At 57.8% G+C, this 25,045-nt stretch overlaps 1 protein-coding gene across 1 annotated transcript in view; it reads right to left on the minus strand.

The window, feature by feature from the left end:
• The window catches only part of SFXN5 (sideroflexin 5), a 49,180-nt gene that overhangs the window by 12,413 nt on the left and 11,722 nt on the right, over window positions 1–25,045 (minus strand). Inside the window, exons 3-13 of the mRNA XM_083367523.1 lie at window positions 23,305–23,382; window positions 19,289–19,315; window positions 18,558–18,612; window positions 17,557–17,582; window positions 14,837–14,890; window positions 12,953–13,009; window positions 11,665–11,730; window positions 10,230–10,320; window positions 9,287–9,402; window positions 7,633–7,718; window positions 1,371–1,488 (exon numbers count right to left, since the gene is read on the minus strand). Of these exons, the coding sequence (XP_083223649.1) occupies window positions 1,371–1,488; window positions 7,633–7,718; window positions 9,287–9,402; window positions 10,230–10,320; window positions 11,665–11,730; window positions 12,953–13,009; window positions 14,837–14,890; window positions 17,557–17,582; window positions 18,558–18,612; window positions 19,289–19,315; window positions 23,305–23,382 (774 nt within the window). The remainder of the gene's footprint in view (window positions 1–1,370; window positions 1,489–7,632; window positions 7,719–9,286; window positions 9,403–10,229; window positions 10,321–11,664; window positions 11,731–12,952; window positions 13,010–14,836; window positions 14,891–17,556; window positions 17,583–18,557; window positions 18,613–19,288; window positions 19,316–23,304; window positions 23,383–25,045) is intronic.

Raw genomic sequence — 25,045 nt, forward strand, 5'->3', positions numbered from 1 at the left:
CCTTTCTTTAAGGATTCTCTTCCTCTATTTCTTTGATATTAGTGTAACTCTTGTCCCGTGGCCAGTTGTCCCGTGGCCAGTTGTCCCAGACCCCCGGGGGGGGCATACCGCTTTCTGGCCCTCCTGCCGGGCACCGGGAGTGGCTGAGGCCTCCTCCCTGCTCAATCCAGAGCCACTTGCCTTGCCAGGCAGGCAGGCGCCGCTCCCACCCCACTGGCCCTCCCTCGTCTCAGGAGCCCCGGGGAAGGGGCTGGGGGGGCATGGGGGTCCTGCAGGTGGCAGGCAGCCTCCTCCTGACTCAGGAGCCCAAACCAAGCGCCCCGTTTCCTGCCCAGAAGGGCCGCCCTCTCGGGGTGCCGGGCTCCCAGCCTACGGGGCCCAGGGCAGCTGCTGTCCCAAGCCCCCTGGGGGGGGCTTGCAAGGGGCCGCTTTCACTCCCCTCCCCCCCAGCCCCATTTCCTGCGGTGTCTCTGCCCTTGCCTGTTCAGAGGGCTCTGCTCAGCTTATCCGGGTAACCCATTAAAGTCCTTTGATCAATTAAAGTGCTGCTCTAATTAAAACGGGGTGGCCCACCCCCACCCCAGCCCCGCTTTTCATGAAAGGGCTTCGGAAACTCCAGGTGGCCCATTGCAAAGCCAGCAGAGGGGGGGCGGGGGGGGGGAGTGGCGGCAGTCCTCTGATGCTGCCCTTCCCTGAACTGGAGACACAAAGGAGGGAAAGGTTTTTCCTGTCAAACTGTTGCCCAAACTTTCACATGCAAATTCCGTGCTGGCTTCACCAATCCACAGGCTGATTAAACCGACCAGAGATTTAAACCACCACATTTTATTTACTTCTCAGATCTGCAGGCAGCACCGTAGCCCTCCCGTTATTTATTTACTAGTTATATTGGTTAAACCCTTCCTGCAGCGAGTTGTTCTTTGCAATAAAACCCAGCACCCATAAAGTTAGAGGCCCCCCAAACAGAGAACCACCTTCATGTAAGGCCCACACCTGCCACGTTGGGACAAACGCCTCAGAGCCTGTGACTCTTAGCTTGTGGGGTGAGCTGTGGGGCAGCAGCAAGAACAACTTTCTGGGGTGCCACGCACTCTCTGTCCCCCCACCCCAAAGACTACAAGCATAGATCTGACCTGGGGGCTCCCGGAGGGTCCCAGATGGTGGTGGTGGTGGTCCCATCCATTCACGGAAGCAGCCCTGGGTGCTGGGATCCACAGGCGAGCGGGCGTCCTGCCCACGGGGGCGCTGAGCTGGGGCTCTGGAGCAGGCGGGTTCAGGACATCCACGCCCGCCACTCAGGGGTGCCCTTGGCCCCTTCCACGAGTGCCCCCTTGCCCCCCCCAGGGGACCAGAGAGAGCGTGTCACTGACCTCGGACATCTGGGGGAAGAGGCTGATGGCCATGGGCAGGGCGAGGCCGAAGGCGGCAAGGCACACAAGGCTTTGGACGGGGAGAAGCATCCGAGGTCGGGAGCGCAGGAAAGCCGTCCTGCAAGACAGACAGACGTCGTCATGAGAGAGAGAACCCCACAGGGACCCCCTTCTCCGCCCCACTCGCCTCCCAGCAGCTCTCTTTGGAGAGAAGACCCAGCAATTGAGCCCCAGGGGGCTTGCGGTGGAGCAGACTCGAAGGCCATCAGCCGAAGGGAGCCTCTTTGGGGTGAGGGTTCGGCCCTTGTCACGCACCCTGCCCAGAACGCCCTGATTCCCCGTCCTGGCCAGCTGGCCGGCCAGCCTCTCTGTCTGTCTGTCTGTCTGTCTGTGTCCTACTCTCTTTCTGTTCCTCAAGGATCCACGAAGGGCGAAGCAAGAATCAGGGCGAGATTCAGGACCGACACAGAAAGATTTTCTTTGCCCCCAGAAAAACTTTGCGAGGGATGCGGTGATGGCTGCCACTCTGGACTCCTTCAAGAGGGGACGGACAAGACAGCGAAGGCTCTCAGTGACACACACACACCCCAACCCTGCCCTGGCTCTGAGGGACCCTTGACAGTTGCCCTCTTTGCGCCCAGAGGGTGAGGGCAGCATTGTCCACCGAGGACACCAGGATCTTCTGCTGCCCACTCCCCGCCCGGGCACCCTGTTCACCAGCCTTGCCCTCATCTCTGAGAGCTTCAGCAACGGGGTCACCATCTCCCCAGTCGGGCAAGGCACCGAGAGGCTGCCCTTGCAAAGAAGCGCCAGGTCTAAGGGCACTGGACAAACCGGAGCCGTGGAGGCAGGGAAGAAGGACACGGGCGGTCCCCCCCCGGCACCCCCCCACATGCAGCTGGCTGGGCTTTTCTCTCATCAGGGGAAGCCCTCCCCTCCGTCCCCACATCTGGCAAGGGTGACGGACGTCCCTCGAAATTCCACCCAGCACCTTCACAACCAAAGCTGATGGCCCACTGGGGTCCGAGTGGATCCCGCCTGGCCCCTTTGGGCCGCCACTGCCCCTCTTCCCTTTTGGGGTCTGCAGTCCCTTAATTACAGCCCCTCCACATTTCTACGGGGAGCAGAACCAATTTAGAGCGTTGGCTGGTGAGGCTCCCAGGTGTGACTTCCACCCTGGGCGTTTTCAACTCAGGCCAATTCAAATCACAATGGCTGCGGCCTCCTAATTAGGAGGAGTTACGGCCTGATTTAAAGAAAAACCCTTAATTATCACATGAAGTGCCACGACTTAATTGGGACTCGGATCTCAGCATTTGTAAAGTTCAGACTAAATGACTCGCAATTAAGTGAGAGGGAGGCTCACGTCCAGCCTTCAGATCCCTGCTCTTAAAATCGCAGCAAGCCCCAACCGCTGCCCGCAAGGATGCCACCCTGATCCCGCACACCAGCCAGGGCCCGCCTTGCCCACCCCGGGCCTCTGCCCCCCACCTTCCCTGGCTTTCTCTGCCAGGCGCAGAGAGCCGGCCAGCTTTAGATGGAGACCGTGAGGCCACGGAACCCCGAGTGGGAATTCACCGGCGGGAATCCAGGGGCAAGAGGGGCCCAGGGAAGCGGAAGGGCCCGGCGGCTTTCTTCCCCGAGCTCGGCGGGCCTCTCAGTGGGAGGGTCCAGGACAAGAGGTTGGGCTGGATTCTTCGCACTTTATGATGGAGCTATGGCTGCCTTCATTATCTGCGGAGGGAGATTCTCCATCATCCAGGCTCCCGGTTGTCCCAAAGGGGCTTTTTCCAAAAGGCAACTGGACTTCCTTGGTTTTTTGCCTTGAAAATATTTCACATCTCATCCAAGGAACTTCTGCAGTTCCGCTCTTCTTCAAAACCGAAGAAGTTCCTTGGATGAGAAGTGAAACGTTTCCCAGGGAAAAAAAACCAAGGAAGTCCAGTTGGAAAAAGCCCCTGTGGATTGTTGTCACTGCAGCCAAAATCACAAAGGAGTCACTGGCGTCATTGGCGTCAGTGATGTTTTCAGAAGCTCAGCTGGAGCAAAATAAAGACCTCCGTCCTTCCGCGAGGCAGGCGGGCAGGGCCCCAATCTGATATCCGGACCCTAATCGTCTTAGCCAGGACGGAGGCCTCTTCTGTGTGTTTCCAACCCATCCGATGCCTCACCAATAAATCGACAGCAAGGAAAAGGGGAGTGGAGCCAAGCCAGGGCCATCCCCCTCCCCAGGGCCAGGCCCAGCAGGAGGCAGCTTAGGCCGAGCCTCTCATGGTGGAGAAGATTCCAAATATCCCCTCCAGAATATTCCCCCTCTGAACAGTCAGCAGGAATCATTTGCGGCAGAAAACAAATCCACTTGGGCAGGGGTGGGGAACCTTGGCTCTTTTATGACTCATGGACTTCAACTCCCAGAATTCCTGAGCCAGCAATGCTGAGGAGAAATGGAGTTTCCAAGCTGAGCTATGCTGGCTGAAGAATTTTGGGAGTTGAAGTCCACCAGTCATAAAAGAGCCAAGGTTGCCTACCCCTGGCCTAGGCCGCTATATGACTGGTGGACTTCAACTCCCAGAATTCCTCAGCCAGCCATGCTGAGGGGAAAGGGAGAGTTTCCAAGCTGAGCTATGCTGACACAGGAATTCTGGGAGTTGAAGTCCACCAGTCATAAAAGAGCCAAGGTGGCCTACCCCTGCACTTGGGCTTGCAGCTAGTCCTCAACTGGGCCCAAAATTTCCATTGCTGAGCAAGACAGTGATAAGTGAGTTTTGCCCCATTTTATCACCTTTCTTGCCAGAGTTGTGAAGTGAATCTGGCTTCCCCCTTTGACTTTGCTTGTCAGAAGGTCACAAAAGGGGATCGTGGGACCCTGGGATCCTGCAACCATCATAAATATGAATCAGATCGAGGCCAGCCCTCTCACTGCCCTGCAGCCCATCCTGGCTGGGGGCGGGGTGTCAGTGCTGGTCAGCCCACAGCATACAGCCCCATGGGACTCTCCAAAGTTGTTGCTTTAAGACTTGTGGACTTCAACTCCCAGAATTCCCCAGCCAGTCAGAATTCTGGGAGTTGAAGTCCACAAGTCTTAAAGGGGCCGGGTTTGGAGAGCCCGGCTTTGGAAACTCGGTTTGAAAAGGAGAACAGCTGGCATTGGCCCAAATTTCCTTGGGGTTCCCTGAAAGCTTTAAAAAGGGGCCCTGATACTTGGGAGCCTGGGAAGAAGGGGGCGAGACCGGGATGGGAGGCAGCGGACCCTCCCCCTCCTGCCCAGCAGCAAGCAGGAACAGCCGCAGTGGAAGTGGGGGGTCTCCTGGGCACCTTGTTGCCTTCTTCACAACAAGGGCCCGCAGGGGCTGGTCTCCCCACAGAGCCCCTTCCTCTTGGAGACAGGGTCTCAGGGGGGCAGGAAGCCCCTTCTAACAGCCCAATGGGGGGGTCGGCAAGCCAGGGCCTCCACCCCGAAGGGGCTCGAAGAAAAAGATGGTGCAGACGGTACATCTGTGCTGCAGACACGGCGTGTCACTGAGCTCGTACGCACACCTTCCCTCAAGTTTCAGCACATGGCTGATTAGCGGTTCATGCTCTGCATAATGCAGCATCTGTCGCCGGCGCCTTCGGAGGGTCGGCAACGCCTTCCATATGGAAGTTGCACTTGGGACGCCCAGGCCTTCTCGGGCTCGGTGCTCCCGAACGGCAAGTGCTGAGTGGGAGACGGCAGGAGCTCGGGGCGGTTCCCGGAGCTGGCAGCATCCGGGTGGGGCACGAAGGGCCGTGTTTAGAGTCAACAACGCTGCCATCGATGTCTCCGGTCAGAGCCACGAAAAGGGAAATGAGGGGGGCTGGGCGCTCTCCGAGCTGGGTTGTTTTCTCCCAGCCGTTTCATTATACAAACAGGCCACAGCATCACTGCTACAAGCGGAAGAGGGTTTGGGAGGAGGAGGAGGAGGAGGAGGAGGAGGAGGAAGTAGTGATCCTTCTTGTTTTCTGACTTCGTTTTTTTTCTCTTGCAGATGTTTCATTACTCAAACTAGGTAACATCATCAGTGCAACGAGTTGGGTAATGAAACGTCTGCAAGAAAACCACCCAGCTCAGAGAGCACGCCCACCTCTTCCTCCTCCTCTCCATAACCCCCCCTCCCTTCTAGCACTGATGATGCTACCTAGTTGGGTCATGAAACAACTGCAAGAAAGCAGCTAAGTTCAGAGAGCACCAACCCTGAGCTACAAATAATCCCCTTTATCGGACTGGGGAAAGGCAGGTGTTTCTGGGGTAGCAAAGGGACCCTTGTGGGCGTCCCCCCCCCCCGACTGCTCAGCTCCAGGCTCAGGACAGGCTGCCTCACTCCCCCCACGCCCTGATCTGACAATGGAGGCACCGTCTCTCCAACCACAGGATTCTCAATGCTCAAAGCACGGGAAACTCTCAAGGTCTGCTTGAAAGAGGGGGTCACCTGCAAGAGGGAGCCTCCTCCCTCCCTCCCTGCTAAAGCCGCCTTCATTCAAGGAAGGTTGAGGTGCTGAGATGGTCAACTCACAGTGAGCAGGTTGGGCAGCCGTATAAATTTGCTTAATAAATAAACAAACCCTTTTGATTAGAGAAGAGACAATATCTATGTTTATTGCTGCCTGGAAACCCCTTATGGGCTTTTTGCATAAAACAGAAAAAAAATGAACTTGTGAGCTGTGGCTCTGATGATCAGATTGCAGAGACCGTAGAAAGAAGAGCCTCACGATGCAATTTTAGGGAAGGAAGTAAATCTACAATTGTACTTACAACTGCTGTAAAAGAAGACTGGAAGTCTCAAAGGCGCTTTTTCGAAAGGCAACTGGACTTCGTTTTTCAAAAGCAAGAAAATGCAATTTGCCTTTCGAAAAAGCACTTGGGTGACCGGGAACCTCCGTAGACAAGTCCGGAAGATGATTTATGTCTTTTTTCTTTCTTTTTTCTTTTCCTTCTAATTGAGTTAGTTTCTTTTTCATTTTTTTCCTTTCTTCCTTTTTCTTTTTCCCATCTTTATTTTAGTTTTTAAAACTTTCAGTAAAATTAACTCAAGACTATACAGAGCAGGGGTTCCCCACTGGGGGGCGTGAGACGATATTCCAGGGGGTGCAAAAACCTGGGTTTTCAAAATTATCGTGTCTATGCATAATTCGTTGCCGTTATTTAGAACTTTTGTAAGGGGTGCGAGAATATATCAGAAGCGTTCCAGGGGTATAGAAAAGGTTTGGAGCCGCTGATACAGAGGTTTGATTAGCATCGACTGGGAAAGAACGCAGAGGGGAATGGTGAAGGTCCGCTAGGATGGGGCGGATGCTCTTTTGCCCAGTGCGGATGCTGGGTAATCGCACAATATATGGCAGACTCCCCCCCCCCAGTTTTAGCTGGGGAACAGTGAGCAAAAATCCAAAAGCTCTAAGGAACTCCTCTCGGCACCCAGACAAATCAGCCATCAACAGACAGATAGGGATAAACCAAATTTACACACCATTCGAAAGAGAGAAAAAAAGCTAAGAAGGAAAAAAAAAAGAAAGGACCGGAACACATCCTCTCCAGCAGCCAACACCAAGATAAGCAGGGATCAGCACCAGACAAACAAAATGGGTGGAAAACAATATGCCAAGGAGAAAACCACATCCCCACCAATACTGGCAGGGCAAACGACCATGTAAAACCAGGAAGCAAAGCCCGCCCTCGCTTGCACCGCTGATGCTGACTAGTAAGGTAACGAAGCGTCTGCAAAAGAGCCAAGCTCAGGGGGGGGCACCAAAGGACCCCGCAGTCCAACCCTGAGCCCCTCTGTTGTTCCCGCTACATCGTGCATCTCCCAGGCACGCACGGTCCTTCCGTCTCTTAGTTTTGCGCTGGTGCTTCTACTTGACAGGTCGCCCAGAGTTGGGCAGCTTCTAAGTGTAATCAGCGAGTAGACACAAACTAAGGAGCTTCTCATCTGTTACGCAGCTGACATGAAAGGGGATGGCAGAACTGAGAGGGCAGCCTGCGTGGCTGGACGTTTCTCTGCTGTGTGAGTCCCTTTCCGTTTTCCTTGTGAGACACGGGAGATTGTGCCACACGTGGGGAGGAATCAAGAGAAGCCTCCCTCCGTCTGAAGCCTGGCAGTCCCTGTGCACTAATTATGCGGAAAATTACACCCCACAGCATCCCGTTCCCCCCCGCCCGCCAGCCTGTGAGGCCTTGACTCCCCTCCCTGCTCTTCCAGCCCCCTAGGGAGCCCCCCCTCCCCGGTGCCACCTGCGCCCCGCTTACTTCTCAAGGAGAGACATGATGATGGGAGGCAGAACCAGGATCGGCATCGGCAGGACCACTCTGGTGAGCGCCGTCTCCAGGAGGGCCTGGGGAAACAGGGCGGGCGGTCGCTTAAAGGTTCGTCCCGGCAGAAACGGTGGGGCTCCGAGTGGGGTGGGTGGGCCTCTCTCTCACCCACCACCAGGAAGAGCCTTGAGGGGTTTTCCCAGCTGCGCTGGGCCGGTCTCAGCCCACCGTTGTGCATCCCACTGGGGCAGGGACCTGAGGGGTCCAGGCTGCGAAGGGCCCGGCAGGGGGCAGCCAAAGGGACCACAAGGAGGTCACAAGGAGGAACACTGAGAACGTTGCGGTTGTGCAAATGGGCCTTCTGCAGGCTGTGCCCACCCTGGTGCCTTCGGCATGTCTTGCCGGGCACCTCCTTGCCTACTAGGAAGAGGGCTGAAAAGATGCAACTGAGGAGGACCCCGACCTCTGACACCCCCCCCATCGCTCTTGATGCCAGCCCTGCAGTTTGCAAAGGTGCCCTCAAAGCGCCCGCCCACATCCACATGAGGTCCAGGACCCTTCGGGGCTGCCACGGGGGGTGCTGGTGGGCTGCCACAGAGCCTGGGCTTGTGGGTCACCTGTCTGCCCTGGCGGGTTTGCTGAGGCTCCCAGATTGGGAAGAGACCCCCACCCAGGTCTTCCCGTTCTTTGCAAAGTGCCCCCCCTCCGCGTCCTGGAGGAGGCAGCAACTGAGGGCGCAGCCTCCCTGGTGCACAGTGTGACTGCTGCAGAGCAAAGCTTAGATCTTCTGGGTGGGGGTGGGGGGTCCAAAATAAAAAGCAGTATAAAAGTGTTTTGAGCGAGGGGGCTTCAGGGGGCAGGCCTGACCCTGCCCTGGAATCTCTAACTTCCCAAAGGGTGGGGGTCTCCAGCTCAGAGGGGCTCTGCCAGCTGAACAGGTGTCCTCTTTTGGGCAGTGTGAAATACAACAGCGACGCAGTCGTGCCTATCAGTGACACAATGCGTCAAGTGAGGCGTTGTGTAGGTTATCCTGGCAAAAAGCTGCTCAGGAACAGAAAGGCCCAGGGTGTCTGCAGATGGTAGGGCTGAAGGAAGAGGCGGGGGGAGGGGGAGAACCAGGCAGGTGTGGGTGGGTGTCAGGAAACATCTGGAGCATCTTCCCACAGACACAGCTGGTGATCACTAATTAATTCCAGTCAGGGAAGTTAGAATTTCTCCTGCCTCCCTTCCTGTTTGCCACCCCACAATTGGGCACCCGGACCCCTCCCTCTTGGGGGGCAAAACGCCTGCTGCTCTCGTGGACCCCAGATAATGCCGGGGCCTTTTCCACCCCTCTGCTGGAAGGGAAGAGTTGTGGGGGTGTGGGGGCTCCCCAAAAGGCTTGAGCAGCAGAGGAATGCCCCCTCCCCATAGCACAGGCCCTCCTCTGCCAGTAGCAGAAATTCTCAGAGGGGTGAAGGGGGGCGTCCTTCCTCTCTTCCTGGGCAGCAAAGACAAGCCCCCCTGCAAAGGGGAAGGGGCCACTCGAGGAGGGAGGGCTGGCAGCAAAAGGGCAGCGCTAGAGTCTCTGCACGCCCACCTTGCTGGGACCCCCAACCCCCCCTGCCCTGGCGAAAGAGGCCAGCCGGAACCCCCGAGAGGCACATACGTGTCTGGCAGCGATCCGGGACGATCCAACCACGTTCCCTTCCTCGTCCAGGACGTCGATCCCTTCCTCCAGTTCTGTGTGCCTCATCAGGACCACGTTGCAGATGTTGGCACTTGCTGGGGGGGGAAGAGGAAAGTTGAAAAGCCATGCTGGAAGGAGAGCCCCCTCCCCAAATGGGGGGAAGCCCTCTGGCCCCACTGCTTCTGATCCTAGAGGAAAGGGTGGAGATAGCAGAATTTGAACCGGGGCTTTCTGATTCTTTCCCCCCCACCCCTCCGGACCTGGGTGAAATTGCATTTACTGGGGTGGGGGACAGCCTCATAGTTTGGCTAAGCCCCCTGCCAGCCCCATGCGGAAGGCACTTCCTGCAGTCCCAGTCTCCGCTGGAGTCATTGCCCCGCCCCCCGTGCCACCCTCTTCCCCCCCCCCCCGACCACCGGATGCCCACAGGTGCTCTGGCAGAGCTTTTCCCTCCAGAATTGCTGCCCACCCCCCACCCTCGGTGCCTCTCCTGCCCCAGAGTATCTCGGGCATCCCCAGGGTCCCCCCAGACCAAGCTGAGGCTGTCCCCAAAGCAGCAGAGAGGAAGCAGCCTGGAGAAGCTCTGGGCACAGCCATGCCTGGGAGGGGGCTGCTGGGGGCCCTGGCTCCGTTCTTGCCCTCCTGCCCCACAAGGTGAGTGTGGGAGACCCAGTCCGGAAGCCCGAAGGGCCTGGCCCTCAAGATCAGGGTAAGCAGAGGCCGGGCCGCCTGGAGTGACCCTTGCAAATCCCAGGGTGGGGGTCTCGGGGGTACAGCAGCCCCTTGCGAGTCAGGGGAATGTCTTGTCCTGCCCTGCCCAGGGGATATCTGCCCCTCCCAAGGCTGACGCCTGGCTCCAGAGGCCCCCCCCCCAGACCCCAGCAGCAGCAGCCTCTTGGAGAGGGTCCGGTGGGGGTCTCACCTACGGCAGGGAATGGCACAAATCTCTGGATCAGGAGCCGGGTGGCTGGCGTAAACTGGTTGGCTCGCTGGATGAGAAGGTTAAGGCCCACCTGCAGGGGAAGCAAGCCAGGGAGGTCTTGGGGTGAGCCCCTCACGTGCCAGGCGCCCACGGGAGGGATTCTTCCAGCTTCTCCCCCCCCCAATTCCCTCTGCTAAATGTTCACCAACTAAAGATAGACCCTTCCTGGAAATCTGGGAGCAGCAGGTCACAGAAGCCCCCACAAACCACGAAGAGCAAAAGGCTCTCGTGAGGCTCAGCCGTGCATCATATTTACACAAGAGATGTCTCCAAATCCACCACACTGGCAAAAATGCGGCAAGGGGAGACCACAGCATGCCACAGCCCACGTGGCATTTGCTCTTCACAAAGAGGCCCACTTGGCGTATCAGATTGTGCGGGGCAGCAGTCAGGCCAACGGAGACCTTTAATTCTACCCACCCACACAAGGTCAGAGGAAGGAAAGCAGTCAAGGGGACCCGAAGCCCATCACCCACTCCCTTTCCCAAGGAGAAGGGCCACGGCTTCAAGCAGACAGCCGCAGAACCGGGACGGAGGCTGCTGCTCCTTGCTGCCTGGCCGGCCTCAAGGCCGAGCACGGTTCCCTCACGGTGTTAAGTGGTCAGCGGAGCCAGGCCGGTGGGGGTCCCCGGCAGATGCCGGTGGGGGATTCGCAGACTATCAACGCATCTGCAGCAGCTCCTGACAGACAATTATCAAGGTGGGCCGAAGGGGGGAAGAAGCAGCAGGGCGCCGTCACCAGTGAAGTGGTGTTGCTGAGAGGCGGGGTGGGGGGGGGGCGGGGAAGGAGAGCCGGGCAGGGCAGCTGGACCAGACAGCCGCCTTCTGGGGGCAGAAGAGGGGCGAGGGGGGGCAGAGCCCCAGGGGCTTCTTGGCAGCATCTCTCTGGTCAGCCGACGGCAGAGGGCTGAGCAATTCTGGCATTTTGTCCACGGGTCCTGAAGTTGCCATTGTTGAACGGTTGCTAAATGAGCGGTTGTAGGTCAGGGACTACCCGTGTTCAGACCTGTTCCTGAATGAAGTCTGTGTGTGTCTGTTGACCTTTGCTCTCCCTGAAGACAAGACCTCCCCCCATTCCTCCCTCCTCCAAGACCGAGCCTGCTCATGGGCTGAAACAGTGGAGCAGGGAGGGTCTCTTTTGGGCCCGCCTCCACCTCTGAGGGGCAACCCAGGGGTCTCGCTGAAGACCCTGCCTACAGATCCTGCGTGCACAAGCCCCTCCTGCCACCCCCACTCCAGCCCTGGGGGGACCCTCACTCCACAGGCTGCGAGGGGGGGATCTTCTTGCTGCCAGGGAGCTCCCCCCCCCAGTAGCCAAGGGGCTTCTGGCTCCCCCTCCCCTGCCCAAGAGAAAAAGCCTTAAAGGGCCACTCACTGCGATGGAGACGGCACTGACCACGGCCCCCAGGTAGCCCTGGATGAACTTGAAGGTCGGAGACGGCTGGGGAGGAGGAGGAAGAGGAGGCAGTGCCTGAGTTCACAAGCAGGAAACGAGGAGGGGAGGGACAAAAGAAGGGCTGAAAGGAAATGGGGGGGCGCTCCTGGGGTGTGCAGGGCCTCCAAAGGTACGTGGGAGATGCTTGGGCCCTGCAGGGTGGCTCGGGGCAGAGAAGGGGCAAGCGAGCCCCACCCCAGCCCTTTGTTTGCCGCCCCCGAGACTCCCCCCCTCCACTGAAAGTGGCCAGCTCTTTGCGGCCGCCCTTGGAGGCTTCTGGGCAGGCAGGACTCTATTGCTTTCAGAATTAGTTGCCGCTGGGAGGGGGGATAGGGACGAGAGTCCAGCTAGTCCGAACAATAACTCAGCCCTGGGAACCCAAGGTCATTGGGCCGAGTTGAGAAGAGGTTTAGCTGGGAGAAAGCCCGGTGCTTCAAGTTAATTGGGGAATGTGATTTATGACTGTTAGTTGGAGGAGGGAATTGTGCTTTACTACTTTGGGCCCAGGGGAGGGGAATTCAGTTTTTGGCTTTAACTAGGTAGTGCCGATACTTTGCTTCTCGAATAAAAGCTTCTTTAAGGTAAACAATGCCTCGAAGTTCTTTTGAAGAGTTTCGTCTGTCGGAACCAGGACACCAGCAGAGACACTGGGGCTTTCTTCTGCTGGTGCTGTACAAGAGCTCTGACGGAGCTGCGGGCCTTGTCCCCCAATTCCCCCAAGAATAAAAGCCCACCCCAAAAAGATGGGGGGGCTCTGAACACCTGGAAAGCTGAGCGCGCTGGCGTAGCCCAACCAGCCGGGGAGGCTGAGGGCCCGGCGACAGGGCTGTCTGGAGGGCGGATGCCAGAGATCCCGATCTCTGGGCGTGCGGCCGGGCGCTGGCCAGCTGCTTCTACAAGCCTAGGGGTGGGCTCCAGGACTGGCTCCAAAGACGTTGGTGGGCCCCTTGGAGGAGGAGCAGGGTGGTCCCTTCTGGGCAGTGCAGCTGGCAATGGGGCAGGAGCCCCTGACCTTCCTGAGCGACGGGCAGACGCTGTGCCCAGCCCCAAAGGACGGCCGAGGGGCCTGGGGGGACCTGGCATCTGGACCTTGGGCCAGGGGGTGATGGGCTGACCAGTCCCAGCCCCTGGAGCTCTCCCTGCACCCCAGGAGGATGGGATGGGCTGGGCTGGGGGAATCAAGCTGGAGGGTCCCCCCCCCGGGCCTCTCGTGTGGAGTCCCCCTCACCTTGGTAGCGTTCCGGTTTGCATAGTTGACACAGGCGTTGTGGCTCTGATTCAACCACTGGAGAGAAGAGAAACAGGGGTAAGACTGGTTAAAGGCCGCGGGCAAGAGGGCGGGCGCAGGCAAGAGACGGCCGGGCTGGGGGCAGAACCGCCAGACAGAAAGGAGCTGGATGAGTGGCTGAAGCAGCTCCCCTGGGGGAGCCTCTGGCTGGCATGGAAAGCACATTGCTTTGTGCTTAATTGGAAGCCGCCCTGAGTCTTCGGAGAAGGGCGGGATATAAATGGGATTAAAATAAAAAATAAAAAAATGTGGCTCTGCGTATCTGCGTCAGAAGACCACCACCCCCGCCCCCTGAGGCTCACCTCTCTCTCCCTGGCCATTCAGCCGCAGGCACACACACACACACACACACACACACACACACACACACACACACACGCAGGCACAGCCCATGCCCAACTTCATGGCCTGCCTGCTTTTCCAGATCAAATCAGGTCCTGGCTGCAGCCCCCCCCGCCCCTGACTGGCTCTGAACACAGAGGCTAAGAATGGGGGGGGCTCCAGGGGTGGCTGGCAGATGCTGCCGGGAAAAGAACCCGGGCCGGGGAAGGGGCACAGACAGGCGTTTGGCCAAGCCAGCAGTGGGGGGAGGGGGGCCCAGGTGAGCAGCCTGCTGACCCTGGCCCTGCACAGGCGCTCGTTCCCAGGGCCGCCGGGGGGGGGCTGAAGAGAGAGACCCCGGAGCTTTGGGCTCAGATTTTGAGCTTGGAGGATGGGGCTGTGCCCCCTCAAAAGGAGGCGAGGAGGCAGCAAACTCTGGGGTGGACCCTCTCCCAGGTGGCCCCCTCCCCCTGCAGAGAGCAGCTGGAGAGCAGGCGGGGTGCTTCTGCAGGGAGGGGAGCGTTCTGCCACTGACCTAGGACTGGGACTGCCCCCCTCCTGTTCCAAGGAGCTCAATCCGGGGGGGGGGGGGCAGGCCTACCTGGACAAGAGACCTGCCGAGGCCTCTTCCTGCAAAGCGGGCACTCTACCACTAGCCTGTGGGGGGAGCACGCCAGCCCCCAGGGGCTGTCCAGGGCCGGCTCCACCTTGGCTCATGCTGTCCACCAAGGGAGAGACAATTCATGGCCTCCTCCAGGCCTCTGACCTCCCCTCCTCTGGGGCCACAGGACCACCCCCCTCCCTCCATGCTGGCCTTGGAAGGGGGGGTCCTCAGCTCTGCTTGCTGCCTTCCTCCTGTGGAGCTTCCCAGGGTACGGAAGCTGCTGGTGCCGCCGCCTGCGGCTCCAGCTGTGGCTGTGTGTGTGCGTTGTGTGTCCCTGAGCAGCCTGGTCCCATGAGCTGAGCTGCCCTGGGTGCTTACCTCCACCGGCCCTGCCTGCCCTTCTACTAAGGCGGCTCTGCGGGGGCTGCTCTGTCCCTCTCCAGCCGCTGGGAAAGGAGGCCAAGCTGAGAGCAGGGAAAAGAAGAGAAAGAGAGGAGGGCGAGGAGTCAGGGAAGCAGGGAGGGAGGGGCAGGAAGGAAAGTGGCGAGAAAGGCAGGCCAGCCTGTGCCAGGCAGGAGGAGGTCTGGGGGGGGGCAGAGGGGAGGCAAAGCCCCCCTCCCCCGGGCAAAACAGCTTTCCAGACCTCTTGCAGAAAGCGGCGTGAGAGGAGGATTTATCCTGAGTTAGCCACCTCTACCGCAGCCTGAATGCCAGACAGCCAGTCCTACCATGCTCTGCACCGGAGCACCTCAGGCTGACCTGCCACCTGGAAAGAAACCTCTCTTTCACAACACACACACACACACACACACACACACACACACACACGAGATCGCTGCTTGAAACACGCAGGTGGCACAGGCCCCTCCTCCAGGCAACGATGGGTACACAGTCCTTACCTGCCAGAAGATGGTGGAGGCCAGAGTCTGGTTTGGCAGCAGGAGACCCACAACCTGTGGGGGGAAAGGGGGGGGTTCAGAAAGAAGAAGGGGCAAATGCCAGGCAGGCAGAGCCTCTCCGGAGGGCCCCAAAGGTTCCCTGGGCATAAAACGGAGGTGGGCGGAGAAGCCTCACCCCTGGGCACGCCTGCCAGCTGCAGAAAGGGAGGGGCTGTTTCAGCACCCATCCAGCCCGGGTGATGCGGAGGGTCCCCAGGCAGAGCCCCACCCGGACCCTGACTTTGGCCCACATAAAGCAGCCAAGCCGTTGCTCCCGGCGCCCTCCTCTGCTGGCCTTTGCTCCCCAGGGTCTGCGGGGGGGGGGGGGTTTGCAGAGAGCCTTTGCCCACCCGGGGCAGGCTGCTTGCGTGGTCAAGGGGGCCAGGCTGGCAGGGATGAGGGGCTTCACCCTGCAAACCTGCCTCGATCTGCAAAGCACACAGGTGGCCCTCGACTTACAAACTATTCATTTAGCAACCGTTCAGTTACAGTTGCTCTGAAAACTATTCACCAGGGGTCCTCGCACTTACAACCAGCATCCCCTTGATCACATGATCAAAATTTAGGCACCTGGCCTCCAGCACGTGTTTACCAGGGTCACGGCGCCCCACGGTCACACAGTGGCCGCCTGGGGCTTGATCAGCCGGCTTCCGGCGAGTCGAGTCAATGGGGGCGGGGGGAGGGGAGAGGGAGGAAAGCCAGATTCATTTAGCAATTTTGAAATTCACCTAACTCCTCACTTAACAACCGTGGCAAAAAAGGTCATAAAATTAGGCATGGCTTAACTGCCTCGCTTAACACGGAAAATCTGCCCCCCGACTGTGGTCATAAGCCAAGGGACATCCGTGCTCTTGAGTGGTGGGTGGATCCTGGGGGGGGGGAGGCAGGGAATGGCTGCAAATGAGTGAGAGGGACCCGGAATGGGGGGGGACACGTGGGCGAGGGGCTGCCTGCCCGTCTGCCTGCAAGAGGCACGTGGAGCGTAATTCCTCCATCTGGGCCGGAATCTGCCAAGAACCTACGGCTTCCTTTCTCATTCCTGGCGGGGAGGAAGGCAACAATAAACGGATCTGCACACGCAAAAAGGCGGAGAAATGATTCTTGGGACTCGGGAAAGGCGGCCATTCAAAGCCCCCCCCCCCCCGCTCCCATTCATGGCTCCCACCGAGACAAAGGCTCAGTTCCTGGTGAGGAACCCGGCACACATTGCTTGGCTTCAGATGGCCTCCTGCCCTATGGATGAGGCAGGCAGAAATTCAACCAGTGTGGCTTTCTGCATCGCAGGCACATTGTGTGGGCCATACATAAGTGGGAGGTGAACCCCTTCCCCCCCCCCCAGGCCTGAATGGACCAGCGTTCCCATCCTGCTTTGGCAAATGCCTTGGCCAGCAATGATGGGAGGTGCCAGGTGTGAATGGCAGGTTGGGCTCTAAATCACCCAGGACGCTGCAGTACTGGAGCAGCCAGGCCCGTCTGCTGGGGCTGCCCTTGAAGGCCAGAACCCAGGTGGCTTCTGAGAGGGCGGGGGGGGGGGTGTCAGCTGATTCTAGAAGCCTGGACCGTCTTAGGGCGAAGTTCAGACTTGCTTCAACTGCAGCCCCAGAAGGGGGAGGAGGAGGAAGAGGAGGAAGAGGAAGAAGAAAGAAAAAAGGGAGGGAGGGAGGAAAGGGGGTTCCCAGCCTCCACCCACCCTCAAAACACCCCCTCCTTCCTTCCCAGTATGCTCAGTTGAAGACTCAGACGGGGATTGAGAGAGCTGCCAATTATGTCACTACATTTCACAGATCAATTGGCATAAATGTTAAAATTAAAATGTAACATTTGAAAATCATTTTTTTTGCTTTATGACAAGGGGTTCCAGTTTATCATTTACAGCTTGCGAACGGAGCTCAGCTGACAGCTCTCAGCTCCTCTGACAGGTCTGGATTTGGGCCGATTCTGGTGTCAACCTGATCGCTAACTCAAATTTGTGTTTAACTTTTTGCAAAGTTAATTACAGATTACCACCCAAATGTTAAACATAAATAAGGACACCTTTCCCCTCTTTGCGCTGGGAACCCTGCCATGCCTTCCTTCAAGAGATCATTACTGCGAGGCCCATATGTCTCCGGCAATGTGGCCAGAACGCTCCCCGAAGAGGTGGAGGGACAGGCAGCCCCCCTGGAGTACGGCGGTGATGCCGGCAACGGGGGAGGGGGGGGCTATGCTTCCCCTGGAAGAAGGCGAGGCGAAGGGCTGGAGCCGCTGCAGACCTGGACACGCAAAGGGCTGCCCCAAGCAAGCGTCTCCCCACCGGCTTTGCCTGCTCCCTTAAAAAGTCCCGGAGGCCCAGAAAATGGCAGCCAAACGTTGCTTGATTCCACTTCTCTGACTGCGGGTCTCCTCTTCCGTCCCCGTCCCAGAGGCTGTCCCGTTTCCTGGTCCTTCACCCCCCGCCAGCAGGAGCCATGCCGGGCGGAGGCAGAGGGCAGCCAGGGTCCCACACAGGAACGGGGTCTTTGAGGCCGATGCTCCACAAGCAGCCTAGTAAGGCAGCAGCAAGCAGTCAAGTGCCTCCCGGGGCTTCTTGGCGCCTAAGGACCCCACCAGGAACGTCCCGACTGAGCCAGAGAACCGGAAGTCAGAGCTAAAAAAGGCATTTCTTGCTATGCAGAACAAAGGTGCAAGGCTTTCACACTTACAATAGGAGTGCCAAAAGGAATGTAACCTAAGGAAAAAAGAAAGGGATTGTTTGAGACCCAGATGCTCCCCCCCCCCCCCCCCCGGTTCAAGCAGAGCTCTGGAGGTGGGTTGCAAGAACTCAGGTGAACACTGGAGGGCAGCACAGAGAAGTCCCACCTCTGCCATCTAGTGGCCGGCCAGAGTTTTTCACCCCACGTTCTCAAATGGGCGTAAACCGAGACTTGCAGAAAGCCCCTGAGGAATCCTGGAAGGTGTAGCCCGAACGCACCTAGAAGCTGTTGGGTCAGGGACATAACTACTTCCTTAGTGAACCTTTCCTTTCTCCCATGAGACAAGCAACAGAATAACAGGGTTTCACTTCGGGGCACACAAGGGCAGAGTGTGAATTTATAGGCACACGACACCTGAGTTGAGGAAGGTCACGTGGGCTCATTAACCTGCTGCCAATCTAGGTCACCTATGGAGATGAGAATCCAGGGTTGGCTGCGACTCCTGTGGCCACTGGGCAGACGGCTCTCTCTGGTGGAACATCTGGGGTCCCTTGTGCCTTAGGGCAGAGGTCCCCAATCTTTCGAGCACCAGGGACCGGTTCTGTAGACAGAGGTATTCCTGTGGACCAGAGGGGGCGTGGTTTCACATACTGCCTGCATCCCACAGATGGGGCTTTGCTTGTTTGCGCGGCCCGGTTTCTGGCATGTCGTGGACCGGTTCCGGTCCACGGACCGGGGGTTGGGGACCCCTGCCTTAGGGTGACCGATCTCATCATCCTCTCCCTCTTTAACTATCTGATGGTTTACAACGAGATGGAGGCAAGGAAGGCGAAGGGGCCCTCGCTGCTGGGATCAGGCTGGGCCTGCTACGGTCCTTTCCATCGAAACCGAGGGAGAATTTCTCCCACTGAGCTAGAGACGAGCCGTGGAGGCACTGACCGCACACAGAAGCACCAAGGTTTGGAGAAGGGGAGCACCCCGAAGCCCAGCAAATCTCCACAGGGCCATACCTGACATTCGGAAAGGCATGAAGATGGTCTGGTTCGTGTCCGGGTGGATGATGGCCTAGAAAAGCAGGAGACGCAGTGAAATTGGAGGCCGCTGCCCCAGAAACTGCCACCCTCCCGAGCAGACCAGGCAGGAAACACGCCCCCCCCACCCGATGAGCTAATTCTGTTTTATTCTAAGGCTACAGTCACCAGGTCTTCTTGCAAACGTGAAGGTAGAAATCTCCCATGGTCACTTTTCTAGCCTGAGAAGCTCTAAGTTCCGTTCTCCATCCCTTCCTCAGCTGCATCTCCTTCCCCTCTTACCTGACCACTGGGCAGCACTTCCCCACCCTGAGGTCCTTCCCATAGTCCATTACAAAAATCTGTTTCTTGGTGTGTGTGTGTGTGGGGGGGGAGATCAAAATCACGCACCCCCCCACCAGCCATCCAGGCTGCAGTCAAGCTATTTGGGGAGGGGGTGGAGAAAGAAAAGTCTTCCTCATCCTCATAGGAATGTGGAGGAATCTGAACTCCGAACCCCATCTTTTCCCACCCAGGCTCTGGAAGGGCTGCCCCCCTCCCCAATTCCTTGTGCTTTGGAGCAGCAGAGGGTAAAGGGGAGGCCAAGAGTCCCTGGGGGAAAAGGCTCTCCCCCACTGTGCCCAGGGTGGCTACTCAGGGACCCCCGCCTTCTCTGCCAGGGCCAAGGGCAGCGCCGGCAGAAGCGTCCTCCCCAGGAAGGAGCAGGTTACCTGTTTGATTTTCTGTGCCCTCCAAAGCTGGAAAAGCAAAAGACAGGATTAAAGTCGCTGGTTCAAATACGCAGGCCGAAGGCGGCAAGGGAGACCCCCTCCCCCAAAAGGAGAGCCTCGAGTGGGGGATGCCAAGGAGGAGAGCTGGAGGTCAGATTCGTTGTTCCGGGGTCAGCTCTGGGGGGACACCCGCCTCATCCCATAACCCACCGCAGGGGAGGGGGGCTGACTAACCCTGCCCTACAACGCGACCCAGAGAGGTGCTTGTAGTGGGGCCCAGGTGTGCTGCAGCCGGTCAGGTGGGGCCCTGGCCACTTTGCCCCCCTCTTGGGGCAAGGAAGGGTCTCTTCCTCCCCTAGGCCAATCAAGGCAGAATGCCAGGCCAAGGGGTCCTTAGGAAAAGAGCTGGCCTCTCCAGCCCGTTCAAGGAGACGGCTTTTGACCTCCCGCTTGGGTCCGGCCCTGGCAACAGCCGAGGGCTTTTCTGGGGCCCATCAAAAAAGTCTTTCCAAAGTCAGAGGCGCCTCAGTGGCTCACGCTGGACCTCTGGGCACATCTGTGGCCGAGACGTGAAGGCATCTCAGTCGGCACCTTGAGAAGACCGCTTCTCGTGTCCCTCAGGTCAGCCCCCTATTTGCCAGACAGAAATAAGTTTGGGGTGCCATAGCCAGGAAAATAATTGAACAAAAGGGTGTCATTCAAGAAGGCCTTCCGTGTGAGAATCTCAACCCAAGGATCCAAAATGAAATAGCTCTTTTGTGCTTCAGGGCCTGATCAGGTAAACGAGGGAATATGCAGCTTTTTCAGCTTCCTATAAGCTCTTCTGTTATGGTTTCCACACACAAACCTCTAGTTTTCAGGGAATTATTTTTGACCACATCTACAAAATTTAATGGAACTGCAAATCAACTCAGACCACATTCAGCTGGCTGAGAAGCGCTCCCCCGCCTGGTGCCTTCCCAACGCGCGTTCGACCAATTCATCCTCCCAGCCAGTACGGCACATCTGGAGACCCCAGGGGGGACAAGGCTTAGCAGGCAACTTGCTTGCCCGTCCTTCACCCTCTGGGCAAGAGATGGCTAATGGGAGGGACCCTCTGGATGACACACACACACACACACACACACACACACACACACACACTGCACTCTCCTCTTTCCCATCAGCCCTTTCCTTCTCACAACAACCTCCGCTTCAGAGCAGACCCCGCTGGTTTCAGCTTGGCTGGCTCTCGGTCTCTTAGATGGCGCTTAAATTGGCCTCCAAAACACTTTTTAGCACCCGAGCCATCCCAGCCGCTCCCCCTGACTGGACGTGTGTGGCTGACTTGACAGACATCAGGGCTGGAATAGCTGGGGTGGGAAAGCTGGCGAGGTGCCTGGCTGCCCTCCAGCTGTGCGAATCAAGAGGCTCAATCTTCTCCTGATCACACCCAGCCGCGCCACAGCGAGGAGCCCTGCCAGAGCGAGGGGATTTACACAGAGGTAAAACAGCAAAAGCAACAGCAGAGCAATTCTGTAAGTGACAAGGTAATAAAAATTCGGAGCACTTAACTAACACTTTACCACTGTTAATTAATTAGTCCTCACAACATCCTCCAAGGAAGTTAGGGCGGGAAGCTGGGAAGGATGCAACTGCTGCCTGGTCACTAAATGGAGCAGATCCCAAAGGCTCTCCCAGGGGGGGCCTCTCACACAATTGTGTGGACTGCAGGGGGCACTGGCAGGTGAGAAAAGGCTCTTTTCTAATGCTAATTAAGGCTGGAGAGAAAAGGGAGGGGGAGGGGGGAAACGACTATCCTAGTTTGGGGGGAAGCAGCCACTGGGGAAGGCAGAAGAGCCCCCCCCCGCCTCTTTAGGTTGATTCTCTCCCAAAAGGTCTCTGATTCTATTGGGAATCTTTTTCGGTGATTTTCATCGTCCTCCAGTTCGCCTTCTTATCTTTCTTGGTCTCCTCCTCACGTTCATCCTTTCCTTCCACACTCTCTCTGGTTCCCGATCAATGAGACGGGGATTTCTTGAAGATGGGAGGCCAAGCCCGGAGCCACAGGAAGCTGGCTGGCTGACCTGGAAGCTGCTCCAGGCCACAGTCGGCCCAGGCCAGGTCTCTGCTGGGGCAGCTCAGCCCTTGGGCAACCTTTGGGGGGGGGCACCTCTTCCTTGCAAGCTGCTCCACGGAGCCTGCCGGCTGCTGGCCAGCCCACCTGCTGCGCTTCCACCTTGAGTCTGCAGTGGGGAGAAGGGATCGACGCCCGGGGCCAGCCAGGGCTCCCGGCCCTGCAGCTTCAGGGCTGTTCCACAACCTGCCCAAGCCAGGTCCCGCTCCGGAGACCCCCGGGCTGAGGGCTGACCCCGGCCTCCCTAGGGACAGCTGGAAGCAGAGTAAAGCATGGAGCCGCCAGGGAGAGCTGGGATCTGGGCCAGGCAAAGCTCGGAATTCAGAACTCAGCTGCTTTAGACCAGATCACGGGTGTTGTAAGAAAAATCTTTATCGGGGTCCAGTCCAAGCCGGGAATAAACAACATGGCGGCTGCTTTAGAAAGAAGGTTGCAGTTTATTGGAAGAGGAGAGCCAGACAGAAAGATGGCTCTGGAAGAAAAGAGAGTGAGCACATGTAGGGAGTGGGTTTTATATCCTCTTGGGGTTTTGTTTGGAGTGGTTTCCTGTTCCTGTAAAAGACTTTGTATTTCCTGTGTCAGGTACTTTGACCTGAGTCTGAGTGTGCCCCTTTGGCATCTGTGGGTCCTGTCCTACAGTTTGGGTGGGGTGTGTAGATTTTAGGTGTCTTTATCTTCCTAAGCTTCTAGCTGGAGGGTTCCAACCTTCCTGAATGGATGATCACATCTGCATTTCTACAGATCTGGTTTCTGCTTGGGGGAGGGAGACTTGGGGCTATTAAGAAAAAAACTGGGCATGATTTTCTGCCTCTTTAAGATCCTTTGAGGAAATATAATATTCTGCCCTTTTAATATTTACTTCTCGGGGGGGGGGGGGCTCACTTCCCACACAGGCATCTGTGAAACGTGGCTAGTCCTCAGCTTTCAACGGGCCACTTAGCAAACACTCGAAGTTGCGTCCTGCCTGGAAAAAGGGAATGACGATCCTGTTCTGAAATTCGAAGGGTTGCCACCACCACCCCCAAAAACCATGGGGGGAGCACAGTTGCATTTATGGGTGTTTGTAGTGTGACTGTGTTTGATGATATTTCTGGAAAACCGCAACATAGCAAGCAACGGGTTTGCTTAACGACCGTGGTGCTCATTTTATGACCACCAGGTTCACTTAATGGCCATCACAAAAAATGGTTCTCAAATCATGTTACATGGCCAACCTCACTGATGACAATCACGACATATGACCGAAACAGGCCGGCTGCATCGTGATTGTCTGCCAGGGACTCCCTGTAGGGACCCTCGCCAGCTGTCAAGCGTGGCCAAAGCATCAAATGCAGCTGGATGCCGCCTACTAATGGATGCCAATTACGGAATCCAAACCATCGAACGCTTTAGCCAGGATCAATGAGGATCAAAGGAAAACGCTTGAAAAACACCCAGCAGTTCCACTGGGCACAATCCTGCCCTTTGGGGGGATCTTTTGGGATCTGGCAAGGGAGGAACCCTCCCTCAAAGACACCGTCCTCCATAAACTCCTCACCCGGCCACTCTTGAGCAGAGACCCTTGAGGGCCTTGGTGGCACCCTTGCAGGGCAGGAGGGCCGCAGCCAGCACACACCTGGCCTCCACACCAGCCTCTGACTACCTAGCCCAGAGGTAGGCCACCTTGGCTCTTTTATGACTGGTGGACTTCAACTCCCAGAATTCCTGAGCCAGCACGGCTCAGCTTGGAAACCTCTCCCTTTCCCCTCAGCGTGGCTGGCTCAGGAATTCTGGGAGTTGAAGTCCATGTGTCATAAAAGAGCCAAGGTTGCCTACCCCTGAGGTCCTAGCATCTGGCTGTCCGCAAACCAGGCCCACGTCTCTCCTTCAGGGGACGCCGAGGTCCATCCCCTCTGGTCACCTCTTTGTTGCTGGTCCCCGGGGGCAACGATCCCTGCTTGTAGTCCTCCAGCAGCTGCATGGCTTCCTTGAGGCGACTCTGCAAAGAGACAACAAGCATCACACACACACACACACACAGACACCCATTGAGAAAAGGAAGGCATCCTGAGAGGGCCAGGCCGGTGCCCACGCTGCCTGGCTTCCCATTGGAAGATGCCGCTTGGCCTCCCACTTTTGGGCCATGCCCTCAGCCAGCTGGGGGGGGCAGGAGAGGGGAGCCGGGGCTGTGCTTGGGTCCCCCGGGGGATGCTAGCGAGGCTTGAAGCCGTTGGCAAGGCTTTGCCTGAAGGCCCCTTTCAAGGAAGCAGGCCTGTCTTGAGAAGAGGGGGGCAGAAGCCGCCAGCCGTGCCAGCAAGCCGTGAAGTCTCTGGGCGGGCAGCAGTTGGGGCCGGGAGTGAGGGAAGCAGACGGGGCCACTCTCTCTTCTCCCATGCCCAGGCTGGTAATTCAGAGGGTTCCTCCCAAATCAGACAGAAGCCCCACGGGAGAGTCCATGGGCTTATTTATTTATTAAGCAAAGAGATACGGCTGCCCAACTCCGCCATGGCACGTCCTCCCTCACCAACAGGCAAGGCGGCAATTGCGCTCAAGCTTTTCACTTCGGCCCTGCAAGGCTCAAGGGGAAGCCGCTCAGGAATGTATGCCGGGTCAGTCTCCAAGATTCAGGGAGACCCTCTGACCCTCCCCCCCCCGCTCCAAGGTTTCCCCTTCTCTCTGAGCTAGGAGTCCAGTGCCTCCCCCCCCACTTCTCCACCAGCCACCCTTTCCTTGAGGGGTGCTTGGTGCTCTCTGAGCCGGGTGGTTTTCTCGCAGCTGTTTCATTACCCAGGCAGCTAAGGTCATCAGGGTGAATCCTACCCTCTGATGATGTGACCTAGTTGGGTCATGAAACGTCTGCAAGAAAACCGCCTGGCTCAGAGCGCACCCGGGACCCCACAGCTCAGCCCTGAGCTACAGATATTCTCCCTTTTGGGTACAAAGGCCGTGCACTGGGAGGCGCTGTGGGAAGAGTGGAGAAATCTGGCAAGTCCAGTGAAGGGCAGCACTCAATGGCCCTGGACCCTTTTCCCTCTCATATGCTGGACTTTCCACCAAAGGGCCAGCCCCCCAAACCGCAGCCCACGTCCCCAGTGCTGCTGCTCTCAGTGGTGCAGCCCCACTGAGGCGGAAGGGGAGGGGGGCATCCAAGGCCCAGAGAAGGGGAGCCAACGCCCCCCTCCCCCGCCTGCTGGTCTGAGCCTCCAGAGCCAGGCCGGTGAATGGTAGCCAGGCAGCCAAGAAAATGACCCACTTTCCTGTGGAAAGACAGCCGAGCTCTGCTTGGCATTCCGGGGAGACTCTCCCCTCATTAGCAGGTTTTGGGACACCCCAACTCCGGGCCTCCTTTGTAGCCGCTCTCTGCTGTTCCCTCCGCTCTTCTGAATGGAGGCCCAGAAAAGGCATCAATGGACCTTCTTGTCTTCCGTTCTCTCCCAGTTACTATAACAACCTTGGCAGGGCCCAGCCAGCCACACAGCACAAAGGCCCCGAACAGCACAAAATGGCCCCGGCTGGCTCTTTTTGGGGGGCTGAGAGAGAAGCCTGCCCTGAGGGAAGACGCAGGAGTGCAAAGCTCTGAGCAAGGTGGGCCTGGAATGCCCACCCCCAACCCTGCCCTAACCCTTCACACCGCTGCCTCCGCCCACTGCCTTCACAGCGGC

Source organism: Vipera ursinii (genome assembly GCF_947247035.1).
Source record: "Vipera ursinii genome assembly, chromosome: 7".
NCBI classification, from domain to species: Eukaryota; Metazoa; Chordata; class Lepidosauria; order Squamata; family Viperidae; genus Vipera; species Vipera ursinii.